Source organism: Plectropomus leopardus, chromosome 12 (assembly GCF_026936395.1).
Source record: "Plectropomus leopardus strain MGB_pleo_1.0 chromosome 12, ASM2693639v1, whole genome shotgun sequence".
Lineage (NCBI taxonomy): Eukaryota > Metazoa > Chordata > Actinopteri > Perciformes > Serranidae > Plectropomus > Plectropomus leopardus.
Genome location: NC_142187.1, coordinates 8488041 through 8508921, shown reverse-complemented (window position 1 = coordinate 8508921; position 20881 = coordinate 8488041). Strand labels below are relative to the sequence as shown.

General features: G+C 39.8%; 1 protein-coding gene and 1 long non-coding RNA gene across 2 annotated transcripts; one reads left to right on the top strand and one right to left on the bottom strand.

Annotated features, from left to right (window-relative positions):
* Positions 1–30: 30 nt before the first annotated feature.
* On the bottom strand, positions 31–20515 carry ap1g2 (adaptor related protein complex 1 subunit gamma 2). The gene is made up of 22 exons (XM_042497340.2): positions 20356–20515; positions 18812–19014; positions 18143–18267; positions 16666–16807; positions 15955–16051; positions 15788–15864; positions 15600–15695; positions 14611–14691; positions 13996–14094; positions 13828–13883; positions 12957–13070; positions 10636–10776; positions 10153–10207; positions 9397–9519; positions 7337–7426; positions 7011–7138; positions 6125–6229; positions 5821–5968; positions 3992–4154; positions 2997–3148; positions 2611–2709; positions 31–1418 (listed from the first exon to the last, which is right to left on the bottom strand). The coding sequence occupies exons 2-22, from the start codon at positions 19010–19012 to the stop codon at positions 1311–1313; spliced, it is 2400 nt and encodes a 799-aa protein (XP_042353274.2). The 5' UTR covers positions 19013–19014; positions 20356–20515; the 3' UTR covers positions 31–1310.
* Positions 1392–5275, top strand: LOC148188043 (uncharacterized). The gene is made up of 2 exons (XR_015778086.1): positions 1392–1567; positions 3984–5275. It is a non-coding gene; the product is annotated as an uncharacterized LOC148188043 (long non-coding RNA).
* Positions 20516–20881: the final 366 nt, after the last annotated feature.

The window sequence follows — 20881 nt, the reverse complement described above, 5'->3', positions numbered from 1 at the left end:
CAAACACTAAGAAAAGTTGGTGCTGCTGAGGATTCTGAAAACTGATTTTTATTAGAAAATGACATGAAACAGAATTTGACAGAATACTCATCCTGGTCTTTTTACAGTTTAGTTAAAGTAGTGATCTGAAACAGTCTGGTAAAGATTGCACTGAAATCCATTTAGAGCACCATTGCTGACATCCAGTATCCAGAGTGTTTTTTTTAATGGAGGTCTATGATGATGAGATGAATCATCAAATTACTGAGGTGATACACTGGCTTCATGTTAAGATGTATTTTACAGCGCACTGCTTTGTCCTTTTACAACAAAGGGTCGTATTAGAGATTTTCAAAGACTTCAAACTCTTCTAATTGTGCTTATATACTTAAATTCTAAAATATACATCTTGCAGAGAGTATCATGCCCATTCCTCTTGTCTCACTATACAGTCTTCAGAAAATAAAATAACTCTGGAGCCTCTGTAAACAATACAAGGGGATACTGGTCAGAAAAAGCATGCTTGAGTGGGAATGATAAAAACATATTAATGTGACTACGCCACTTACATTTAAAAACCAATTCTTGGCCTCCAAAACCGACTATAATTGCATTTTTTGTACATGACAAATCCTCAGTGCTTGAGGGGATGAAAGGCACAGGAGAATTAATTAGGAGGAGGATACTCTGAGATGAATGAGGCATGAAAAATATGCAACTCGTAAGGCTGCATTTAAAATCCGACACCCTCCAACTTCAAATTCATGTCCTTGTGTTTCCCAGTGAAATCAAGTGTTCTGGATTAGAGCATTTTATAATAGTAGTAGTGGATCATTAGAGTTCATCTGCTTTTTTCAACCAAAGTGAAGATGAAATAAAGGCAAACATTAAAGAAAGGAAATATGTTATGTGAGGATAATTGATCTAGTGGCGCATACTGACTGACAGGAGTCACATGACAGTACGTGTTCATGGAGCGAAACAACTACAATCAGCTTTAGTTGCTTTAGAAAAAAAGAACATTTGTCACTGCAAAAATTCCAGAAACACTGAAAATATTCCAAAGCTTGTGCCATGTCAAATAATCAGTCACATTTACACTTGGATTGCAGAGGAGGGGTGAACTATGTGAGTTCATGTAGGAGGCGGCGATTTCCTGTCAAAGAACAGCAGCCGTAAAAAACACAAACAAAATCAGGAATTTCAGAGACAGCAGCTTGGACGGTAGTGTAGAGGGTGAAAAAAAAAAAACCTTTCTGTCAGTGATGGGCGAGGCCTGCTGACTCATCCACAGACTGTTGTCATAGTCCTGTTGCACTGAGAGGCCGCTGTCAGTGGCCGGCAGCATTGAGTCCAGGGAAGGAGTCGATCTGGACCGTATCCTGAAAGGCTGAGCCTCGGCTGGTGTAAGATATGCGGATCCTCATCTTCAGGTTCACCTGGAGGAGGGAGAAGGATTTGATATTGTGATGCAGCTGAAGCCGGCTCTGCTTCCACTCGGCTGGGTGTAAGAAAACGCGGTTAGGCACAGGAACGTGGCACGCACACTTGGCAATGATGTATTGTTCTTTGCCAAATACAGCAACAGGTTTGTGGGAGATGTGTGAAAAGTGAAGTGTGAAGACTCTGATGTTGTAATTTTGGATAACTGATCCAACTTTTCTGCACAAACTTTAGCAGGGAGTTCTTTTCTTCCTCGCAGATAAGGCTTGCTGGAGAAGAGGGATGTGTAAGACCACCAGTGTCAGACTCATTTTGGTTCGGGGGCCGCATATGCAGCCTAATTTGATGTCAAGTGGGCCGGACCAGTGAAACCAGCAGATATTTTGCAGTTGAACAAACTCTGATACAGTAAAAATTTGAGAATGGGCGTAGTTTGAGATACCCTGAACTCAAGTATTTCAGTTATTTTCATTTTTTTAAAATTTTTTTTTATTTTATTGCTCCTCAATTTTCCGATCTGAAGTAATGTCACAATAGAAATGTGGGATTTTTACTTTGGAATATTCCTAAATTTGCCAGATTTTTGTAACAGAGATGTCCACAACTGAAATGTACTAGTCACATCTATTTAATTTTTATTTCCAGCAACCAAAAAAAAAAAGAAAAAATAAAGACATTTTCTTCACAGTTTAATTTATTTACTTTTAAATTTCTCTGAGATAAAATTACTCACTGTACAGGGTTCCCACACAATTTCATGGACAAAATTTCCATGACTTTTTAAGGGCTTAAAATATTTTTTTCTTGCCTTGACCTGTCCTTGCTTGGTGTTTTTTTAAAAAACATATCAGACTAAAACTCTATTCAAACATATTTTTTAGCTAGCTGGAATACATGGAGGGAGAGACAGAATATGGAGAGAAAATGAAGAAACGTACGCGATGGAAAATGAAACGTCACACACTAACGCATATTAAAACTTCATTAAATCTACAGCTTCAGAAAATACATCTTTACATGATGTGGAAGGTTATCCATGCAAGATTACTGTAACAATTTCAGCAACAAAAAAATCCATGACTTTTCCAAAACTTTCAATCATTTTGACTAATTCCATGACTTTTCCAGGTTTTCAATGACTTTGGTAACCCAGAATGACAGTTTTGTGTCTGTGTGTGTCAAACCCACCTTGTTTGGGTTGTTGAGGACCACCATCTGGGTCACTTTAGCTGTGCCTCGTGCAGGAAGAGAGTCCCCACTGGGAGCCTTCATGTGTAACTGGACACTCTGGGAGGAGATCAAATGGAACTTTGAAGTTTAAAGCACCAAAACACATGCACGGTGTTCAGGTCTGCACTGGTGCCTACTGATGAGAGCATGACAGGGTCTAAAAACTGCACCCTGCAAGCAACACTGACAGGTCGAGTGTAGAGAGACAGACAGTACAATAAATGCTTATTCTGCAACAAGCTGCTCTATTTTCTAATGAGCCCTGGCAGCTGAAAGTCAGTGATTTCAGAGAAAACTTGCTCCTGAGAGAACTTGTGTGTTTAATCCCAGGTACTGAGACAAACCTTGGGTACTGCAGCCTGCAGGGTGAAGCTGCTGATGTCTGAGTCAGTGGAGTTGGAGGCTGTTAGTGTGACTGTCAGGCTTGTTTCTGACTGTTTCTCACAACTTAGTGTCAAAGTCACACCGTCTTTCTCATACACCGGCACTGTGGGAGCTATGGAGAACAGATTTGAGAAAAAAAGGTGCATTAGCTTAAAACAAAAATTTTGCAAAACCAAATGCACAAAAAATATCAACACTGCGCGAGGTAGACAGATGACAACACTGAAAATCCCTTGCTGGCCAAAGTTGTGTATCTTGGGTATTTATAATCCGGGTGCTTTTATTACCAGGAAGACTGACTGTGCATTAATAGACGTGTGTCTCTAAAGCTACAAGCTAAGAGAGCAATAGATACTGGATGAAAAGATGTAAACAAACCAAGTATAAAGTGTAAAGTGCCCTTTAGTGCTGAGAAAGGCTCTTACAAATGAAATGTATTATTACTAAAGCAATATATTAAGGATTTATCAACATGTGTGGCTATGGAAAAACTGACATATTTTACACAAGCAAAGTTGTCAGTTTTTGAGAATATCTGGGGGAGCTTCATAGATTTTTTTAACAAAATGATGATGAGGATCAATAAAAGCAGAGATGGGAGTGGGGTCCAGGCAATTGCAAATAGGAATACAAAGTGCTGTAGCCTCTTCACAGTTTCTGTACATTGTAATTTACTGTAACATCTGTTTTCACCTTTATTTTAATTGTTTTAGTTTTTATTTTATTTTATTTATTCATTATTTTATTTGCCTTGCCTTTCCATTTTACGGTAGACCATATTTGCTGCCACAACTACTTTATTTATATGTAATATCTGTTATAATTTCAAAACGCCAATAAAACTATTGTTGAACAAATAACACTGCGGGAGGTTAGGAGAGATTTTCTGACGGCACAATTCATGTTACAGTTCATTCAAATTTGCATTCTCTACTTTCATGTCCTAGCGTCACACCTGGTGCGAGGGGTGCAGGCTCTAACCCTCCCAGCAGATCCAGGAGGTCTCCTCCAGCAGTGCTGGCTGTGTTGACGGGCAGGCCGGGTGCTGCACCGCTGGCCGCGGGGCTCGGCTGCAGAGTCTCCTCAGAGCCTCCCAGCAGGTCCAAGAGATCACACACCTGAGAGAAAACCACAGACAGAATGAGAAAACGGACTGTTGAAGATTTGAATCTGGACAGAACACACTGCTCTGCATATTCAAAACGAGTACGTTTATGGAAAGTCAGGCTGTGTGAACGTTATTTGAATGAGTCCATATCTGAACGGTGAATGAACATATTCAGAAAAAATAGGACACCACTGAAAAGCCGGTATCACGGTATCAACGTCTGTGACATTAAGTTGAAAGTCTACAACCGTATCCTCACTCCTGTGTTTGATATTTGTGTACTTCAGGAGAATATTGCTTCCAAACCAGTTAGCTGAGCTTCTTTTCAGTCTAATGTGACTTAACACACACACACACACACAGAAAACAAGAGGCTGGCAAACAAAACCCTTGACTGTGGGAAAGGGAAATAACACAAGAGCTGACCTCCACCTAGTCTGCCTGAGTACAGAACCTCTATTCATTATGGACAGCCCAAAATCAGAGGATATGATAATGTAACACTAAAATATTTACAATTTAGCCTGTCACATACAAAAAGATATTAGCTTATTAGCCTCAGGCAGGTATTTGCAGTGTCAAGAGTCCGTTTACTTTAAGTTTTTGGCTTAGCCTACGCTAACTAAAGCTTTGCCTGAGGACCTGTGCGGATGCGCTGGCTCATCATGTAACACGGTCATAAGACAGCTGGAGCCTGACCTGATGATGCTAAAAAAGTTTTGAAAATCAACAGTTCACCAACAAAAAAAGTCAGATAGAGACAAATTAAACTGGCAAATATAAACAAGAGTCAGCAGTCCAGTCTTGACTAATGCCTACCATACCCCAGAACAGTTTGACACCCTCTCACATCTGAAGACAAAGTGAGTTTTTAGTCACAAATTTTGCAAAGACTAGGGATCTTGCAGGGTCACTATTTTTAAGACTACAACAAGATTCCTTTTGTAGTTATTTCCCATCCTGCTCCAGGTGGAAAATATTACGCCAGTCTCCCTATAAGAAATACTACCTACATGTTCGCAAAAACACATAACTCTAGAAACACAAGATAAAAAGCGTCATACATTGACAACATTGTTGCCAGTTCTACGTCAATATAATCCATATAAATAAACGATATTTGCTCACAAACTTTACATCTTGGATTTTGTCACCTCAACCTCTACCAGCCTCTGTTGGTTACTTGCACTACTTTAGTTGGAGGAGTCTGTAGCAATGAGAGGCAAACCTTTCAAAAATAAAAATTTCTCACTTAAGTAGGTGCTGGTAGGTGGATCAGATACACGCACAATTAAACAGACTCTTGTTCACTCCAAACTCCACCAGTTTCTCCTCCTCTTCCTCAGTACAAGTGAAGAAAGACTTGCTCATCCATCCTCAGATTGGTTTGCTGCTTCCTGTTTGCTGCTTCAGAGTACAGCTCGTGGTTGTTGAGAATGTTTACGTCGTTGAACTTTTATCTAGTTGAGGCGAGACTGAAAACTTACCATCGTATTAAACGTATTTGAGAAAATTACTGACTTAAAAGGCAGCTTGGATTGAGTTTCATGACCTTCTTACACCAAACGATCGACATCATAGGAATGCGCACCAACTGAGGTAAAACTCTCATGACTTTATTACGACATCTGACATTTGACAGCGACAGTAAAATTGCTGGAAAAATTGTAATGTACCTGGTTAGCAGGTTGCTGTGGCAGCAGCGGCTCTCCCTGCTTGATTTTAGCTGTTTGGATCTCCTTGATGGTGTCCCCTGTTGACTCTCCGTTGGTATGACCTGGGGAGTTCTTTTCAATCACAGGCATCCTCTCCAGCACCGCTGCCCTGCGGGGAGAGGGCACATCTCAGCTTCTTATGGCCAGATAAACATACTTTTCTCATCTTCTCCTTTTAAATTTTCAAGGGAAAAACAGAAATAAGATAATACAAGATTTTACACAGAACAGGAAAGACTGACTTCTTCACCATGCTGTTACATACCTCATATGGTCATATTTTTTGAATAGAGCATTGTATTCAACTGCCCTCTGCTGGAGCTCCACATCTATACAGCTGCCATAGATGCTGACGATGCTTCTGATTCGGCTGGCAGGGGGGAAGTAATGAAGAGAAGGACAAGCAGTTAGAGGACTATTCAGAAATTACTGCAACTGTTGAGAAATTGTCTGAATCAGCAGTATTTTCTACTTTGCAGCTTTCTGTCCTGATTCATATGTAGCCATGACGGCAGATGATGCATCAAATATGGATGTTTCTGCAAAGAAGCTTAATATTCTAAAACATGGATGCTACACACACACATCCTCAACTAGAGAGCAGAGAGGATTTATAAGATCAGCAGTCACCACTTCACGATCTGACCAAATGTCTCCCCTTCTGTTCCCGAGTGCTGAATAATGGCCAGAAAACATTGTGATGTCACAGTGAAGTTGACCTTTGACCTTCAGGATATAAAATGTTGCCACTTCATCATTTTATCATATTAGACATTTATATGACATTTTGCCATAATTAGTGTATGAATTCTTGAGTTATGGCCAAAATATGTTTTGTGACATCACAGTGACCTTTGACGACCTTTGGTTAACTGTTGATGTTGTTTTTTGTTCTTTTCTTCTTTTTGGGTGCAAGTCACCCAATGCACAGATTAATGACTACTGTCATCTGTTTCTATGCCATGTTGTTTGTGCTCTATGTGTTTTTATTTATTAATTTTTTTATGATTTTTTTTTTTTGTAAATACCCCTTGGGACAAACAATCAATTGAATCGAATTGAAAATATATCTGACTTGCCGCAGTGGCTTTTTGCTGTGCCTCAGCTGTACCTGGTCACTGTTAGCTATGAGTAACAGAAGTGTTTCTTACTCCACATTATCAGTGATGCGTGTGCTCAGTTTCATGGTGGCGGTGAGAGCAAAGCCTCTGGTCGCCGGGGACGACATGTGGGACTGCAACACAGTTTCCAAGGCATCCAGGACATCATCCTCGGTTACCTGAATCAGAGATGTGTCAGTATGAGGTCTGAAATCTGACATAGCATTTTTATAATACTTAAACTATGGATTAAAATGGCAGAAGATGCAAAACGTTTGTTTGTGTGTTACCAGAATGTAAAACCTTTTCAAATCTAGCAATAGGCTTAATCACTTAAGATTAATATTTTATTATACGTCTGTGTTGGTGCTGCATACCTGGACAGGCTCAGTCTCCTGACATTCTCCTCTCAGCAGCAGGTCTCCATACTCTCCTATACACCAGCATGCCACCTGCACCAGGGATTGCTGCACACACAAATGTTACACTCGCACAACTGCACACACACATCACACTAAAATATAATCACAGAGTAATATTTTATGTTTGAGGGAGATTGGCTTGCCGGTCAGCGTAGCAGTCTGAAACATCAGAGCCACTTTTCCCTGAACTGACTGCAAGTTAATGTGGTGGAAGATGGGAAACTGCACCACACTGCAGATGAGTACATGGCTGCTCATCTGACTTGGTTCCAAAAATAAACCTGGTTGCATCAGCCAATTTCACTGAAAGCGTAGCTATTCTCACTGCCACGGAACCAAACCAGCTCTATCTGGTTCAAGACTGACACACACTTTTCGTTTAATGAGCATCTCTTGAGTTTTGCACATTATGCTGTGTTACAAAATGATCCTCAAATAAAACATGTTTTTTCTTTTTATATTTACATAACAATAATATGAGTCTATAGGTGTTCAGTCCAAAACTCTAATCTATTTTATGATGCTGATAGATTCAAATAAATGAAAAGATGGTATGCAAAATTTACAAGCAGCCCTTGTGTTAGTGTGGACAAAAAGTCCAGTGTGTAGGATTTATTGGCTATATCTATCAGTGTGAAGGATCTATTGGCAGATATGGAATATATTTTTAATGATGGTGTTTTCATTAGTTTATAATCACCATACAATACAAATGATTGTTTTTGTTTCCTTAGAATGAGCAATTCAGATTTGATCCTCTACAGTAGCCCAGTGTGGTCAAACTGAACACTGGCTGTACGCCTTTTACGTTTCTGTGCCAGCCACCGTAGTTCTGCTGCACACTTGGAACACAGGAGAAGTTTCTCTGCTAGATGCCACTGAATCCTCCACACTGGACCTTTAAGTGAGAGATATTTGATTTAACTTTCAAATCTTGCTGCTCTGATGTCAGACTGCTTGTTGCATCAGGTTTTGAACATGACTTTCAAATAGTAACTGTCTTTTCAAACCAAAACTGACAATAGATATCTTTAGGGATCTAAGATGGGTTTGGTTCAAAGCTAGGAAATATGAGAATTCGGGCTTTTCATGTTAAACGAGTCGTGTCAGAGTGAATTGATATGTCTGCTTTGCTCAATATGTGTGAGTGTGTATGTGTGAGCAAAGGGTGAGGCCTACTCTGCACTACCTAACAAAGGTCTTCTCTTTATTGTATTTGAAGTCTCTCAAAGCCTATAATTAACTACTTTTGTCTTGACACCTATTGCACGGATCCGGATCAGTTTTCTGTAGTTTGTTTTGTTTTATTTGCCAATGGAATTGCATAACTGTATTTTGTCATTTTTTATTAGCTCATGCCACTTAAAGGACATGTAAAATAACTGAGGTGCTGGTATTGTAATGGGATGTAAAATGAAAAATATACACAAATATCACTAAATATAAATTTTTTTTAGAGGACTTAAAGTAGTCTTCCTATGACAAATCTAATCACTAATCACCATTTATTGTTTGATAAAAAATCAGCATGCAAGTGAATCTCTGCAAATAGATATCTGCATATGTATATAGAATCAAGAGGCAAAGGGACAAGCTTTTGGTAAGAGAAGTGTTCTGGTTTCCTTTTGTATTCCAAGTAGTTATGACCACAATCACAAATTAGCAGGCTTTGGTCGCATGAAGGTAAACAGTCCATGTAGAGAGAAAAATACAGTGGAAGGCACTGGCCGAAATGCAATCTTGGAACCAACTGGCTATCACCTGACGACAATTTAGCTTTTTTTATTAGCTTTGTTTCAATTTATCTGCATAGACATCAGAGACTAAACAGTCTTTAGACCAATAGCTGATGGGTTTCGAGACCGCATAGAGGCTGACTGCATGAGTAAGCTGATCAATGAGCCAATCTCTCTAAAGCTTTGAAGCCCTCCTTTAAAAGTAGGAAATACACACACACACACACACACACACACACACACACAAACACAAACACAAACACAAACACAAGCACACACCTGAGAGATGTCAGTAAGCAGAGCCCGGTAGAGCTTGTGGACGGTGTAACAGTGCAGCTCTGAGGCGTTGGTGATGAGCTGGATCAGGTTGGGCACAGTCTCATCTCGCACGTCGCCCCCTGCCTGGCAGAGTGGAAATCAGAGTAAAAACACAAGCACACACACCAAACTCCATTAGTTTGACAGCTGGCCGAAGTATTTGGGTCGCCCTACATTCGCTCCCAGACACAATGACCTCACTTGGGGGTAGACTTCCATCATAGTTTATATACATTATAAAAGACATTTACCAGTGAAGTGTAAGCTTAAATTAATGCTACATCTCCACCATTATCCTTTCTATACACTCTGTCCTTTCTGTACACTCCATCCTTTTTAGGGGACCGTGTGAAGGGGTAAGGTAAGCATTAACTGTTGCTCCAATCATGAGGATCTATTTTTTTCTCTTTCCTAGATGTAGCACAAATGAAAAGTAGGGCTGTTAAAAAATGGAAAGCAATAGTCCAGGATATATGGCCTTAATCAGGAACCGGGGCTACATGTATGAAAGTCTGTACAGAGGAGGAACACATTGTCTCTTGTTTTGTTTATACAATGCAAATTGAGCATTTTTATGCTTGCACAGCCTTCACATATGTAGCCCCTGGTTTCTACATGAAGGCTTAGTGCATTTGTGATGGCAGTAAAGAACTTAAAAAGAGCAGCAGGGTCAGAAACCCATGTAAGAGGCAGCAGGGTGAGGGGCTCTGTATTTACCGTGGTGAGGACATGCAGGATGGTGTCAATGTGCCAGCGCTGGGAGGGTGCATACCTGACAGAGACAGAGACACACACTCAGTGGTGCTTCTGGGTGAGTCACACACACACACACACACACACACACACACACACACACACACACACACACACAAATCTATCTGCAAAACTATTCACAAAAACAAAGTGCATCAAGAGGTAGAGTGGTATACAGTAGAAACAGAGACGGCAATTCTTCGTCACAGTGCCACTAAAGGAGACAGGGGTGTCATTGAGAGCGGAGACAGACACAGAGTGAGACATAGAGCAACATACAGTATATATAAGCACAGAGACTGTTTGTTACAGCCTAAACACTTAAACAGCTGCATCACATTAAACGTATTCATGTGCACGTGAATGTATGTGTTCTCACATGCATAGATTTGGTGTGTGCTTGTAATACAATCATCTATGTGCACATTTCTGCCGTGTATCACTCACCTCTCAGCAGCGTTGAATATGCCGCTGGCAGCGTGAGCCCTGAGCTCAGGGGGGCAGGAGGAGAGGAAGAGGAGCAGCTCCTTCATCATGGAGCGGATGTTGGAGGCCGACACCAGCGCCAAGGAGAGCTCCAACGCGCGGCTGCAGAGACAACCAGAGAGGATTAGTGTTGCTAGTTTTGTGTGAACATACCGTTCCTTTAAAACGATTCTGCTGTAACTAGAGAGTCTGATGCCATTTCATTTCTCTTTCAATTCACCATATTTGAAATCAAAACTGAAACTATGTTTCATTCAGTGTTTATGCAGCTGAGATCAGCGGGTTCTCAGCTGACCCAGATGTAGTTATGATGCTCAGTGAGTTCAAGCTCTGCATCCATTAACTACCAGAATTCCGTCAGAGTGCTTTTGCAGCAGGAAGACTCTCCCATGTCAATAAAATCCACCCTGCTGAAGTGCCCTTTAACAGCACAGTGAGCTGTCTGTACCCCTGGGTTACTGTTTGGTATTTGACTTTTCTGTGGACCTGGGCCATGTGAGGACAATCCCAAAGGGATCAATTATGTATTGCTTTTTTTAATCGCTCTCATTAGTAGGGCTGGAAATCACTAGGTAGCACACATCCAGAATAATGTTATCATGGTCTTTTTGTCTACAATAGTGGTATTATGTCATCACAAGTAATTATGTAATGTACTGTGGGAAAACAAAAAAAAATAGTTTCATACCAGGAATTAAAAAAACTGTACTTGTACTTTGCTGCATTATGAAGAGCGGTTTTCTGGGCAATTGAGATAAAACAAAGTGTGATACTGAATCATAGTATTGTGTGTCCCACATGAAGCTGTCAAAAATATTGACCACTCAGTACAGAAATCCATTGAAATGGACTGAATACTCATTCTCAGTGCTACTGATACAACGATACCAGCTGCACTTTCTCGCTCTCTTATTCTTGTGTATGTCTACAGTCATTTTGCAGTTTTGCAGTAAAGAAAAGTAATTGTTGTCATATTGAAGCATTGCATTAAATGTATCTTTTAATACAAATTTTTAATTTTATGCACTCAATTTCAAATTTTCCCAATGGTATTGAAAATGGTATCCAATATCAACAATTCTGCAATTTTTCATGGTTTTTTATTGAAGCTGTAAATTTGAATTATTTAAAGTGAAAAAATGCCTTTTTATGTGGATGTCCAATCAGTGTCGATGGCAAATGTAGTTGAATCAAGCAATAAATGCCTCATTGTGTGTTATGTTGATTGAGAAAGTCTAGCTAAGCCTAGCTTAACAGCAGGAAAGAAAGCACACTGATAAACGTCCAATCCACTATACTTGTTCCACAAATTTGTCAGTTTTGTCTACACGGAGAGCAAGAAAGACGGGCACACACACACACACACAGGCAGAGAGAGAGAGAGAAACAGCCAGAGGAGCAGAATCGCTTGTCGACCGGCATAGATAGGATTTTGGTGTGATCAGCCAGGCTACTGTTCTTGTTAGCTATGCAACAAAAGCCATGTGTTAGAAGCCTGTGTGCAATGCCTCCTGGTACATGTAGGCACTTTTGGCAGTGCTCTGTGAGCAGGAGAACACAGATCTCTTGGTTAATTATAGTACGCATTGAAGAACTTTTTGATTCAATTGCCTACATTTATCAACACTGACTGGACATCCATAGTCAGTGAATTTTCCCTTTAATGTATCTCTCTGTGTAGATGTGCTTTCAGACAGCAAGCGATTGCTGCCGATGCCTCTATTGTTTTCAATGTAAATACAAAGGCAACTTTGGCGACATGGTGTGTGGCAGCACGGTCAAAAGCATCTCAAAGAACCTTAAAGGTGATGCAGGAGATAATTTTACTGGTATGTGAGTTCCCTGAATTCTACTCATCTTTAACAACAAAGAAGAAATAGCTCACTGAAGAGACACTGTTTGGAGCAACATCAGTTTCAAAGTGTGGTCTGGATCAATAAACGTTTACGATATTAGCAAAACTTACTACTAAGCGATGCTGTTTTAAATTTATAATGCATTAAACTGGCAAAAACATCAGAGAATCTCCCAAACATAAAATAAGGATATTACATACTATTAGACAGGTTTTCTACATCTAAGAAGATTGATTGATTTCCACTTAAAAATGAAGGGAGCCCTTGACATTTAGAAAAAAACTGAATCAAAATCATGTTAGAAGATTTCCTCAGAGCACACGTTAGGGAGTGGCATTGAAAAGCACGACCTCACGGTGTCATCTTTACTGAACATCTATGGAGTAACAGCTGTGCCTGACAAATGGAGAAGAGATGAAAAGTTACCGCTTGACAGAAGCATCCTGGTCCTTCAGGCAGTCCACGATGGTTCCCCGGTGGCGCTGCACAGCGTTGTGGTCTGTCCCGACAATCTTTTGAAGAGAGGTCATGGCGATGTACCTGGACAAGCATACAGAACAGCCCAATATTAAAATGTCAGGTTTTAAGCTTCATCATGAAGAAGTGCTGTGAGGTTTACACTGTGGTCAGTTTGATCCTGAGTGTGAAGTGTGGCAGAATATATTTAACAAATAGATAGATATTCAAAACTATCAGCTAATAATCAAGATTAATTGACAGCGCTGTATAAACTAAACTTTTTCAACTTGGCAAAATAAATTATTCATCTGAAATGTCTCATAGACTGTTCAAGTATTTATGTATGCACTAGAGAGATGTTATCTATCCGGGCAGGTCTCGCAGGAATGAACTAGTCCCATTACTGTCAAACAGCTACAGAGAGATTCAGGGCCCCTGCAGGTGAAAACCAGACAGGCCTGCCTGGGCATTGCCCCTATGGAGACAAATCCAAAAAAATAGCAGCATAACAAAACCCCAAGGAATAGCTTTACAGGTCTCTGCACTGCCCGATGAAAAATGACATGGCCCGAAATTGAGAGATCAGCATTAACAGACAGACAGTGACCTTCTGGTGTGGCTCTGGAGGAGCGGCTCCAGGGAAAGTGATTAGTGAGCTCAGACTGATAACAGCCTGTTGGGAGGTTTCGCTCTCTGGCTGCAATGAGTTTGCCGTAGGCCTTGTGGAATGGAAAAGGTAAAATGACCCTGAGAGATACGAGAGGAAGGAAGGAAGGATGGAGGAAGAGATGTAAAGGGAAAATATAACAGGAATGCAGAAGGGGGAAGCAACACTGACCGAATATTCCTGTCATTGTTCAGTAGAAATCGTCCCAGGATGTTCACAGCCAGAACCTGTGGCACAAATTCAATGAAGCATGAATTTATTCATTAATTAGATGACATTATTCCCTAAATATGAAGGTGGTTAAAGACAGTGAGGAGTGCTGCTGGACCAGTGTCTCACCCTGAGGCCGCTCTCTGACTTGATGTCTAGCACAGTGAGAACAGTCTCATACAGCACAGCGTTGCCAACAGTCTTAGTGCTGTCAGTGTTGGTCGCCACCTGTACGACACGTCAGCACATTACTCATAAACAACATAAGCAACATACATTATTTCTAACAGAGCTTTTCTACTTTCAATGGACAGAAGAGATTCAAGCTTTTGCAGTTGCTGTTAACACCCAGTTTGGAGTAAGTCTTTCCACTGGAACATATTGTGGCAAACAGGAAGTGATGTGTTCTACTCTTTCAAGTTTCTTTGGAAAAAACAAACTGGGTGACTAAATGAGGAGTCAGCATTACATTTCATTTCATTTCTAAAAACAACACACATCAATCAACATTTCTGTAAATGCACCAGTGCAAATTTTCAACTGTCGTGCTTTGGCACGATGTTTTGAAAGCTATGCCCATGATGGCTGAATAAATAAAGGTGTGACATCTACAGAAAAACTTAATAATGTTGCTGGATAACGTCTTTAATTTAACTTAGAAATAAAGAATGAAGAACATAAAAACAACAAAAACATAATTTTCATGTAATGCTTATTCATTATTTGTGAAAGTGAATACTGGACCTGAGCTAGTAGGTCATTCATCGCATCACTGGCGCCTTCATTGTTGCGACCGAGGATTCTCAGCAGCCTCAAGATGCGTACCTGGAGGACGAAGGCAGTAAAGAGTGAACAGATGGACTCCAAGTTATTTTGGTGCACAGAATCAGCAAAAGTAAGAAGAAGGAAGTGTTAGTGAGAAAAAAAGAAACTGAAAGTAACAGGAACAACGTATTACTAATGCACAGGCATTGGAGAAAAAAGCAAGATATTTTGGAAAAATAAGTCACATTTGTTTTTAATTACATTTTCACCCAAGTGCTCAAATGTTCCTTGTTTACATTGACAGGGTTTCAGGTGTCAGACACATACATTTAATGCTTTCTAAGTTAGAATATATGTATGTGGTCCCATGCAGAGGTAGGTGTTATGTAGGAATATGATTATTAGAGTGAATTGGGTTAATCTGCATTATGCTAACAGGCAAGGGCAAAGCTGTGTAAGTTATTAGGTTTAACAGTAGGTTTAAAGCTTTTTCACATCAGAAATGTGGTCATTCACCTGGAAAAGCTTGACTCATTTTGATAAAAGTAAGTTAAAAATGGATAAATGACATTAATTAAAATTAGATCAAATGTTTGGACAATAATGACCTTGCTGATTCAAATTCAAGACGATTCGGTGACTTTTAGGGCATTTCTAAAATTGAATTTAAGACATCTTAAGACTTTTGAAAGACCTGCCGACACCCTGGATAAAAAAAAAAATCTGGCAAAATATGTTGATTGTTGTCACAGATTCAGGAAAATTGAGGCCAATACCAATACAATACCAACAACAGAAAATATGTCTCCAAAAAAAAAATTTAGGTGTTTTTGCTCTTTAGTCAATGTAATGAAATGCAGAATGCAGAATGCAGGCATCTATTATAACTTACAATATATAACCTATAAAACCAAATAAAATGAAATATATTGATATGATACTGTATGATCAAGCAAGTCCAGACTGACCTGCAGGAAGGGATCACTGATCCCTGCCACATCGTGCTCTGGAGAATACCCCGAAAGGACCAGACCTTTCATGATCTGAACCAGATCTGGCACTGTCTGGAATACACACGACACAAACTCGTTACATACATGTAGAAGTACTGAACTCATCAGATCAAATCATATTTATAAACATCCATCCGCCATACCTTTCTGAACCGCTCCAGTGTTTCTGGATTCCGCTCACACAGCTCAATGATGAGCACCACGGCACCATGTAACACACCTGGAGATAAATGAGAGTAACCACAGAGAAGAGTTGGAAATATTATGCATGAGACAAGCTAACAAACATGAGTCATTAAGATCTACTAACCGTGATTCTTCTCAGAGAGGAGGGAGCGAGCAGCAGGCGCAAAAAGCTCTCCGAGATCATGGACTTTTCTCACAATGTGAACTGCACACAGAGCCGCCTGGAGGAAGAGAAGTCATCAGCACCATTACATTACTACACTGACCTAGTGAGTGTGGGCTGAAAATGTTACTGCTTACAAAGGACTGAAATCTGTGTCACTGTTTCATATAGGCCACAAACAGGTTATTAAGTAATAATAAATCATGCTGAGATGGTTAGATTTAATTGGATGAATGCGCAAATGGACCATAAATGGAGAACACATTATCTCCAACACCAGCAACAACGAGCAGGACATAATAAATCATAGTACCTTTTAAATGAGCAACTTTTTTAAGCCATTGTGTTTCTGAGGCAAGAGCCCCGATGTTGCTTGTAAAATACAAAAATTACATCTTACTTTCTGTTTTTCCACTAAAGATTTAACAGTGGTTATAACATTTCATCGCGATCGCCTTTTAAAGGGGGGAAAAACAATGTATCTTTGCTGTATTACTGAAATTATCACAGCAAACAATAAAGCTAAAGAATAAACCACTTGCAAATATATAAACAGTATATATGCAGTATAATTAATAGAGGACTACTTTTACATCGTGATCACAGTGGTAGTAATATTCATCTTTTTAAGTGCTGCTGGAAAGCAAAACAAAAACCTGCGGAGGTCCTCACCTTCTTCTTTATGTAGGAGTTGGAGGCTCGGAGCAGCCTGTCGATCTCTGGTGCCAGATCTCTGCACATCTCAGCTGATCCCATACAGGCCAGCGTGCACAGAGCCAGAGACTGCACATACTGGTTACTGTGAGATAGGTCACTGGAAAACACGCACATAGAGAAAAACACACAAATGACACTAGATATGTGTGCAAAATGTTCAGCTTTTTACTGAAGTTATAAAAAAAATATCCTCAATTTTGTGCTCTATCTGACTCGCTCGGGTTGTCTTTTCTGATGTTTTGCTCCCCATTTTGTCTACTGTGATTGCTCTAATAACTTGAAACTGTACTATCCTCAATTATTGTCTAACACACTTATGATGTTTTGAGGGAAACACTACATTCATTGATCTTTAAGTAGTTATTCAGAAATAAACATGAAACACAGAAAACCTGGTTACATGCTATTTTAAACCCACTCCATTAGCCTTTATAAGCTGTAAAGCAAATTATAAATAGCTTATAAAATGCTTCAACGCATTATTATACATTAGTTAGCAGATATAAAGCTATTTTACATGTTTACTTGTCAACAACTGTAACTCCTCAGTTGATGCATCCATAACTGGTGTAAACAGAGATCATGAATACTTGATAGCATACTGGAACATAGCTTTTTTCATATCAATGTCATGATTTCACACATGAACAAATCTTACAGTAGTGTTATATGTAGAAATATATCATTACATAAGCTATGTTATACTGTGTTATGTAATATTTATTTGCGATAACCCACCTGGTGGATGCTTTGTAAGAGGAGTTATAATTGTTGACATGTAAATAAATACTTAACAACTTCCTAATATCTAATAAAAACTACATTACTAAACAAGGCATTTATTAACTGTTTATTAAATGTGTACTCCAGCAATTATTTAGCATTGCTCTCCAATAACAATGTTGGACTCAAGATGGAAGCTTTTTTTAAAAAAAGAAATAAAATTCATGAAGCAGAACAAGAGATAGTCTTTTTTTGTTTGACACATTCTTCTCTCTTGCCAAAACCCGGTGCCTACATTTCCCACAATGCCACAACCTTAACCACAAATAGCTAATGTAGCTTCCAGCTTCCAGCCTCTAGTAGAGATGAGGAGAGGGCTGCAGAGGTGTGTTAAGCTCATTTCTTTCTAACTCCATACTTCCTTTTTACTTTTTTTCATTTTCAAACTTGTAGTCAGCCCCAATAGACACTAACTCAAGTGACAAAGCTTTGAAGCTCCCTCTGGAGCCACTAACGGTTTTATACATCTTGTTTTCACATATGCAGTTATACTCTGCAAAACTTGTAAACAAACTTTGATATGTAAAGTGGATGAACTTCTGCTTTCATTATATATCACTGCTAAATGCAGGGGTTTAAAATAAAGTGGTACTGAAAATATACATACTTCTTGTTTTATACGTTTTCAGATTTTAGTATCTGTCCTTACTTCTTGATGGAGTTGGTGATGAGCAAACTGGCATCCTGCTTCTCATCCAGCAGCATCATGGCTCCCAGATATCCCACACGCTTCTCACTGTAGCGAGGGCTGGCTATCATCCGAACACACTCCATCTAGCAGGAAGAGGAACAACTTCATTAAATGTGAAGTTACTAGAGATACTGACACTACTGATGCCCCTGGGGAAATTTGCTGCTCTTTGCCCACTTCAAGTGGAGTTGAGCTTTAGAGCAGCAGCCCCTGGAGCAGCCCAGTCAGTGGCCCAGTTTTATTGACATGGCTTTGCAGTGCTCCTGCAGACTTTGCTTGAGGGAATTAACCACAATTCAAAGTCTTCTAATGACACAGAAGTCTGAAAGAGCAAGAAGGACCAGTTTAGTGTTTGCATAGTAGCAATATCTCTAACTTATCAAAGCTACACAATGCACAGTCTCATTTTTCTGTTTTTTGAGCTCTGCTACACATTATTGCTGAGTGCACAAATAACGTGTGGGATCATTGCTTAGGACAAAGTGGTAGGACATTGGGGCTGGCACACTTTGCTTCACTTGGACAATTCAGAGATGAATGGAACCCAGATCCTGTGATGGTTTCTCACCCTGCCAACCCCCTTAACTGCAGTAAACCCATGACAGGCATTAGCAAAAATCCCCTCACCTGACCAAAGTGAGCGGGGTAGCCCAGCATGTGCACATAGAGCAGCTTGGCCAGGTTGTGCGATCGCCCCCCATTGTCTGCTTGTCTGAACTGTGCCCGGATGGCTGCACACTCCCTTTGGATGACACCTCGTTCCTCACACTGCGTCCTTGCCGACCTGATGGCCCGGATCATCTCCTGCAGGGGTACTGATGGAGACATGGCTGTGTGTGTGTGTGTGTGTGTATGTGTGTGTGTGGATGGGAGAATGTGTGGTTGGTATGTGTGCATGTGAGATAATGGACGTGTTAAATTATAGCAGTATATGAACACAGACCAAGTTACTTTACTATGTTGAGTGTACATTTTACAGTGACAACCTAGTTTCCAAGCTGAAACTTAAATTAGGTTTCTTTTTCAGGAATAAATCTTTTAGGTAAGGAAACGGATTGGAAATAGGAAAAGGATTTCGACAGCATTTTTACCTTTGTGATCTGTACCTAAATAAGTTGGATACTGTATACCATTGTGCTTTATGTTTTATTACAGGCAGTGGAAACTGTGCACACCATTGTACACTGAATGCTGCTGCTAAATGTCCCTCTCTGTCCATCCACAGACTCTCGCATTGGTTGTTTTTTTTATATATAAGAGTCTGGTTGCTCATTATTTAAATACATACACGTGTAAAAACCAAAATCAATATGGCCTGCGCTTTCACAGTAGTCTCCTGATGTTGGTCCCTAAGGTTTACATAGAAATTGGCAAAAAAGCTTCTACATTTGCTGCCCCTCTCTACTTGGAATACCTTACAGAAGAACCTGAAACTGTCTGAGCTGATCACTATGGGGGAATTGAAGTCACATTGAAAAGACCCAGAAAACAGCACTCTTGGTCTATGTGATTGCTACTCTAATTGTCACTGAAATTAAAAATTGCACTTGGTGATGTATTTGATTGTTCTGTGTTGCATTTTAACTGGATGTTAAGGTCGCTCTTTGTATTTGTCTGCTTGTATATATATATATATAAAATAGTTTTCACTGTGCCTGATATCACTTCCTGTAACTGAAAAGCCCCCAGGTGAGCGCAACGTGAAGCTAATGACAAAGCTGTTACTACACCATAATAACTAGCCTACATGTTAAGAAGAGCTGTGGTGTCACTAAAACACACATATAACGTGTGTACATTTCAAATACACTCCAAACAACTTCAACTACGTGTCAAGTCTGGTAAACTGACTGCTGTTCATGGTGACATATTGTTGTCCACAGCGTTATTCACTCTTAATAGAAAGTTCCTGTCAATTACCTACCTCTGTATTACTTATTTACGTTGTAGAAATGCATTTCGGTATTAAATACGTTGAAGTTAGCATGACAGTCCTCCAGTCGATGCTGCAGGTCAGTGAAACGAGGCAGAGGCTAGCCAAGTGACCGAACACAGCTAACCTTGCAGATGCTGTCAAGCCTGCTCAGTGAGACTGCCGAGCTAAACAGCTAGCTAAGTTAGCATGACAGTCTGTTTATATGAATGGTTAAAGCTTCAAAATAACAACGTACCTCTACGCTGAACCGACAGTCGCCAGTATTATAAAAAGTAAACCGGCTCAACCGAACCTCCTCCAACACACGGTAGCAGTCAGTTGGCTGGAAACCCAAATACTGTGTATCCACTCAGTGTCAACGCAGACAAAAATAATCACGCGACTTCCTGTCATACCTTTCAAAATAAAACCCGTTTCATATATTGCATTTTGGATTAAACAATAAAAAAAATATGGTTTAACTGATGACATTCAAGCGACGTGGAAAGAGAGATTATATGTTATCATGAAGGCATTCTGTGTTACTTATTAATTCATACGAGATATTTTGATGTCAGTGGGAAAAGCACAGGTGCAATTAATTAAAGATAATCATGGTTACATTTCATTTAGACATGCAATTTCTAAAGTGTTGTAGTGTATTGTTGTGGCTACCCTCCTGGTATTTGCTTACTTTGAAACATACTGAAAAAGAACTGGGGCCATGGTCAGGACTTTTGAAATACTGTGGTTAATCCAAATTCCCCTTGGATTTGTCTGAC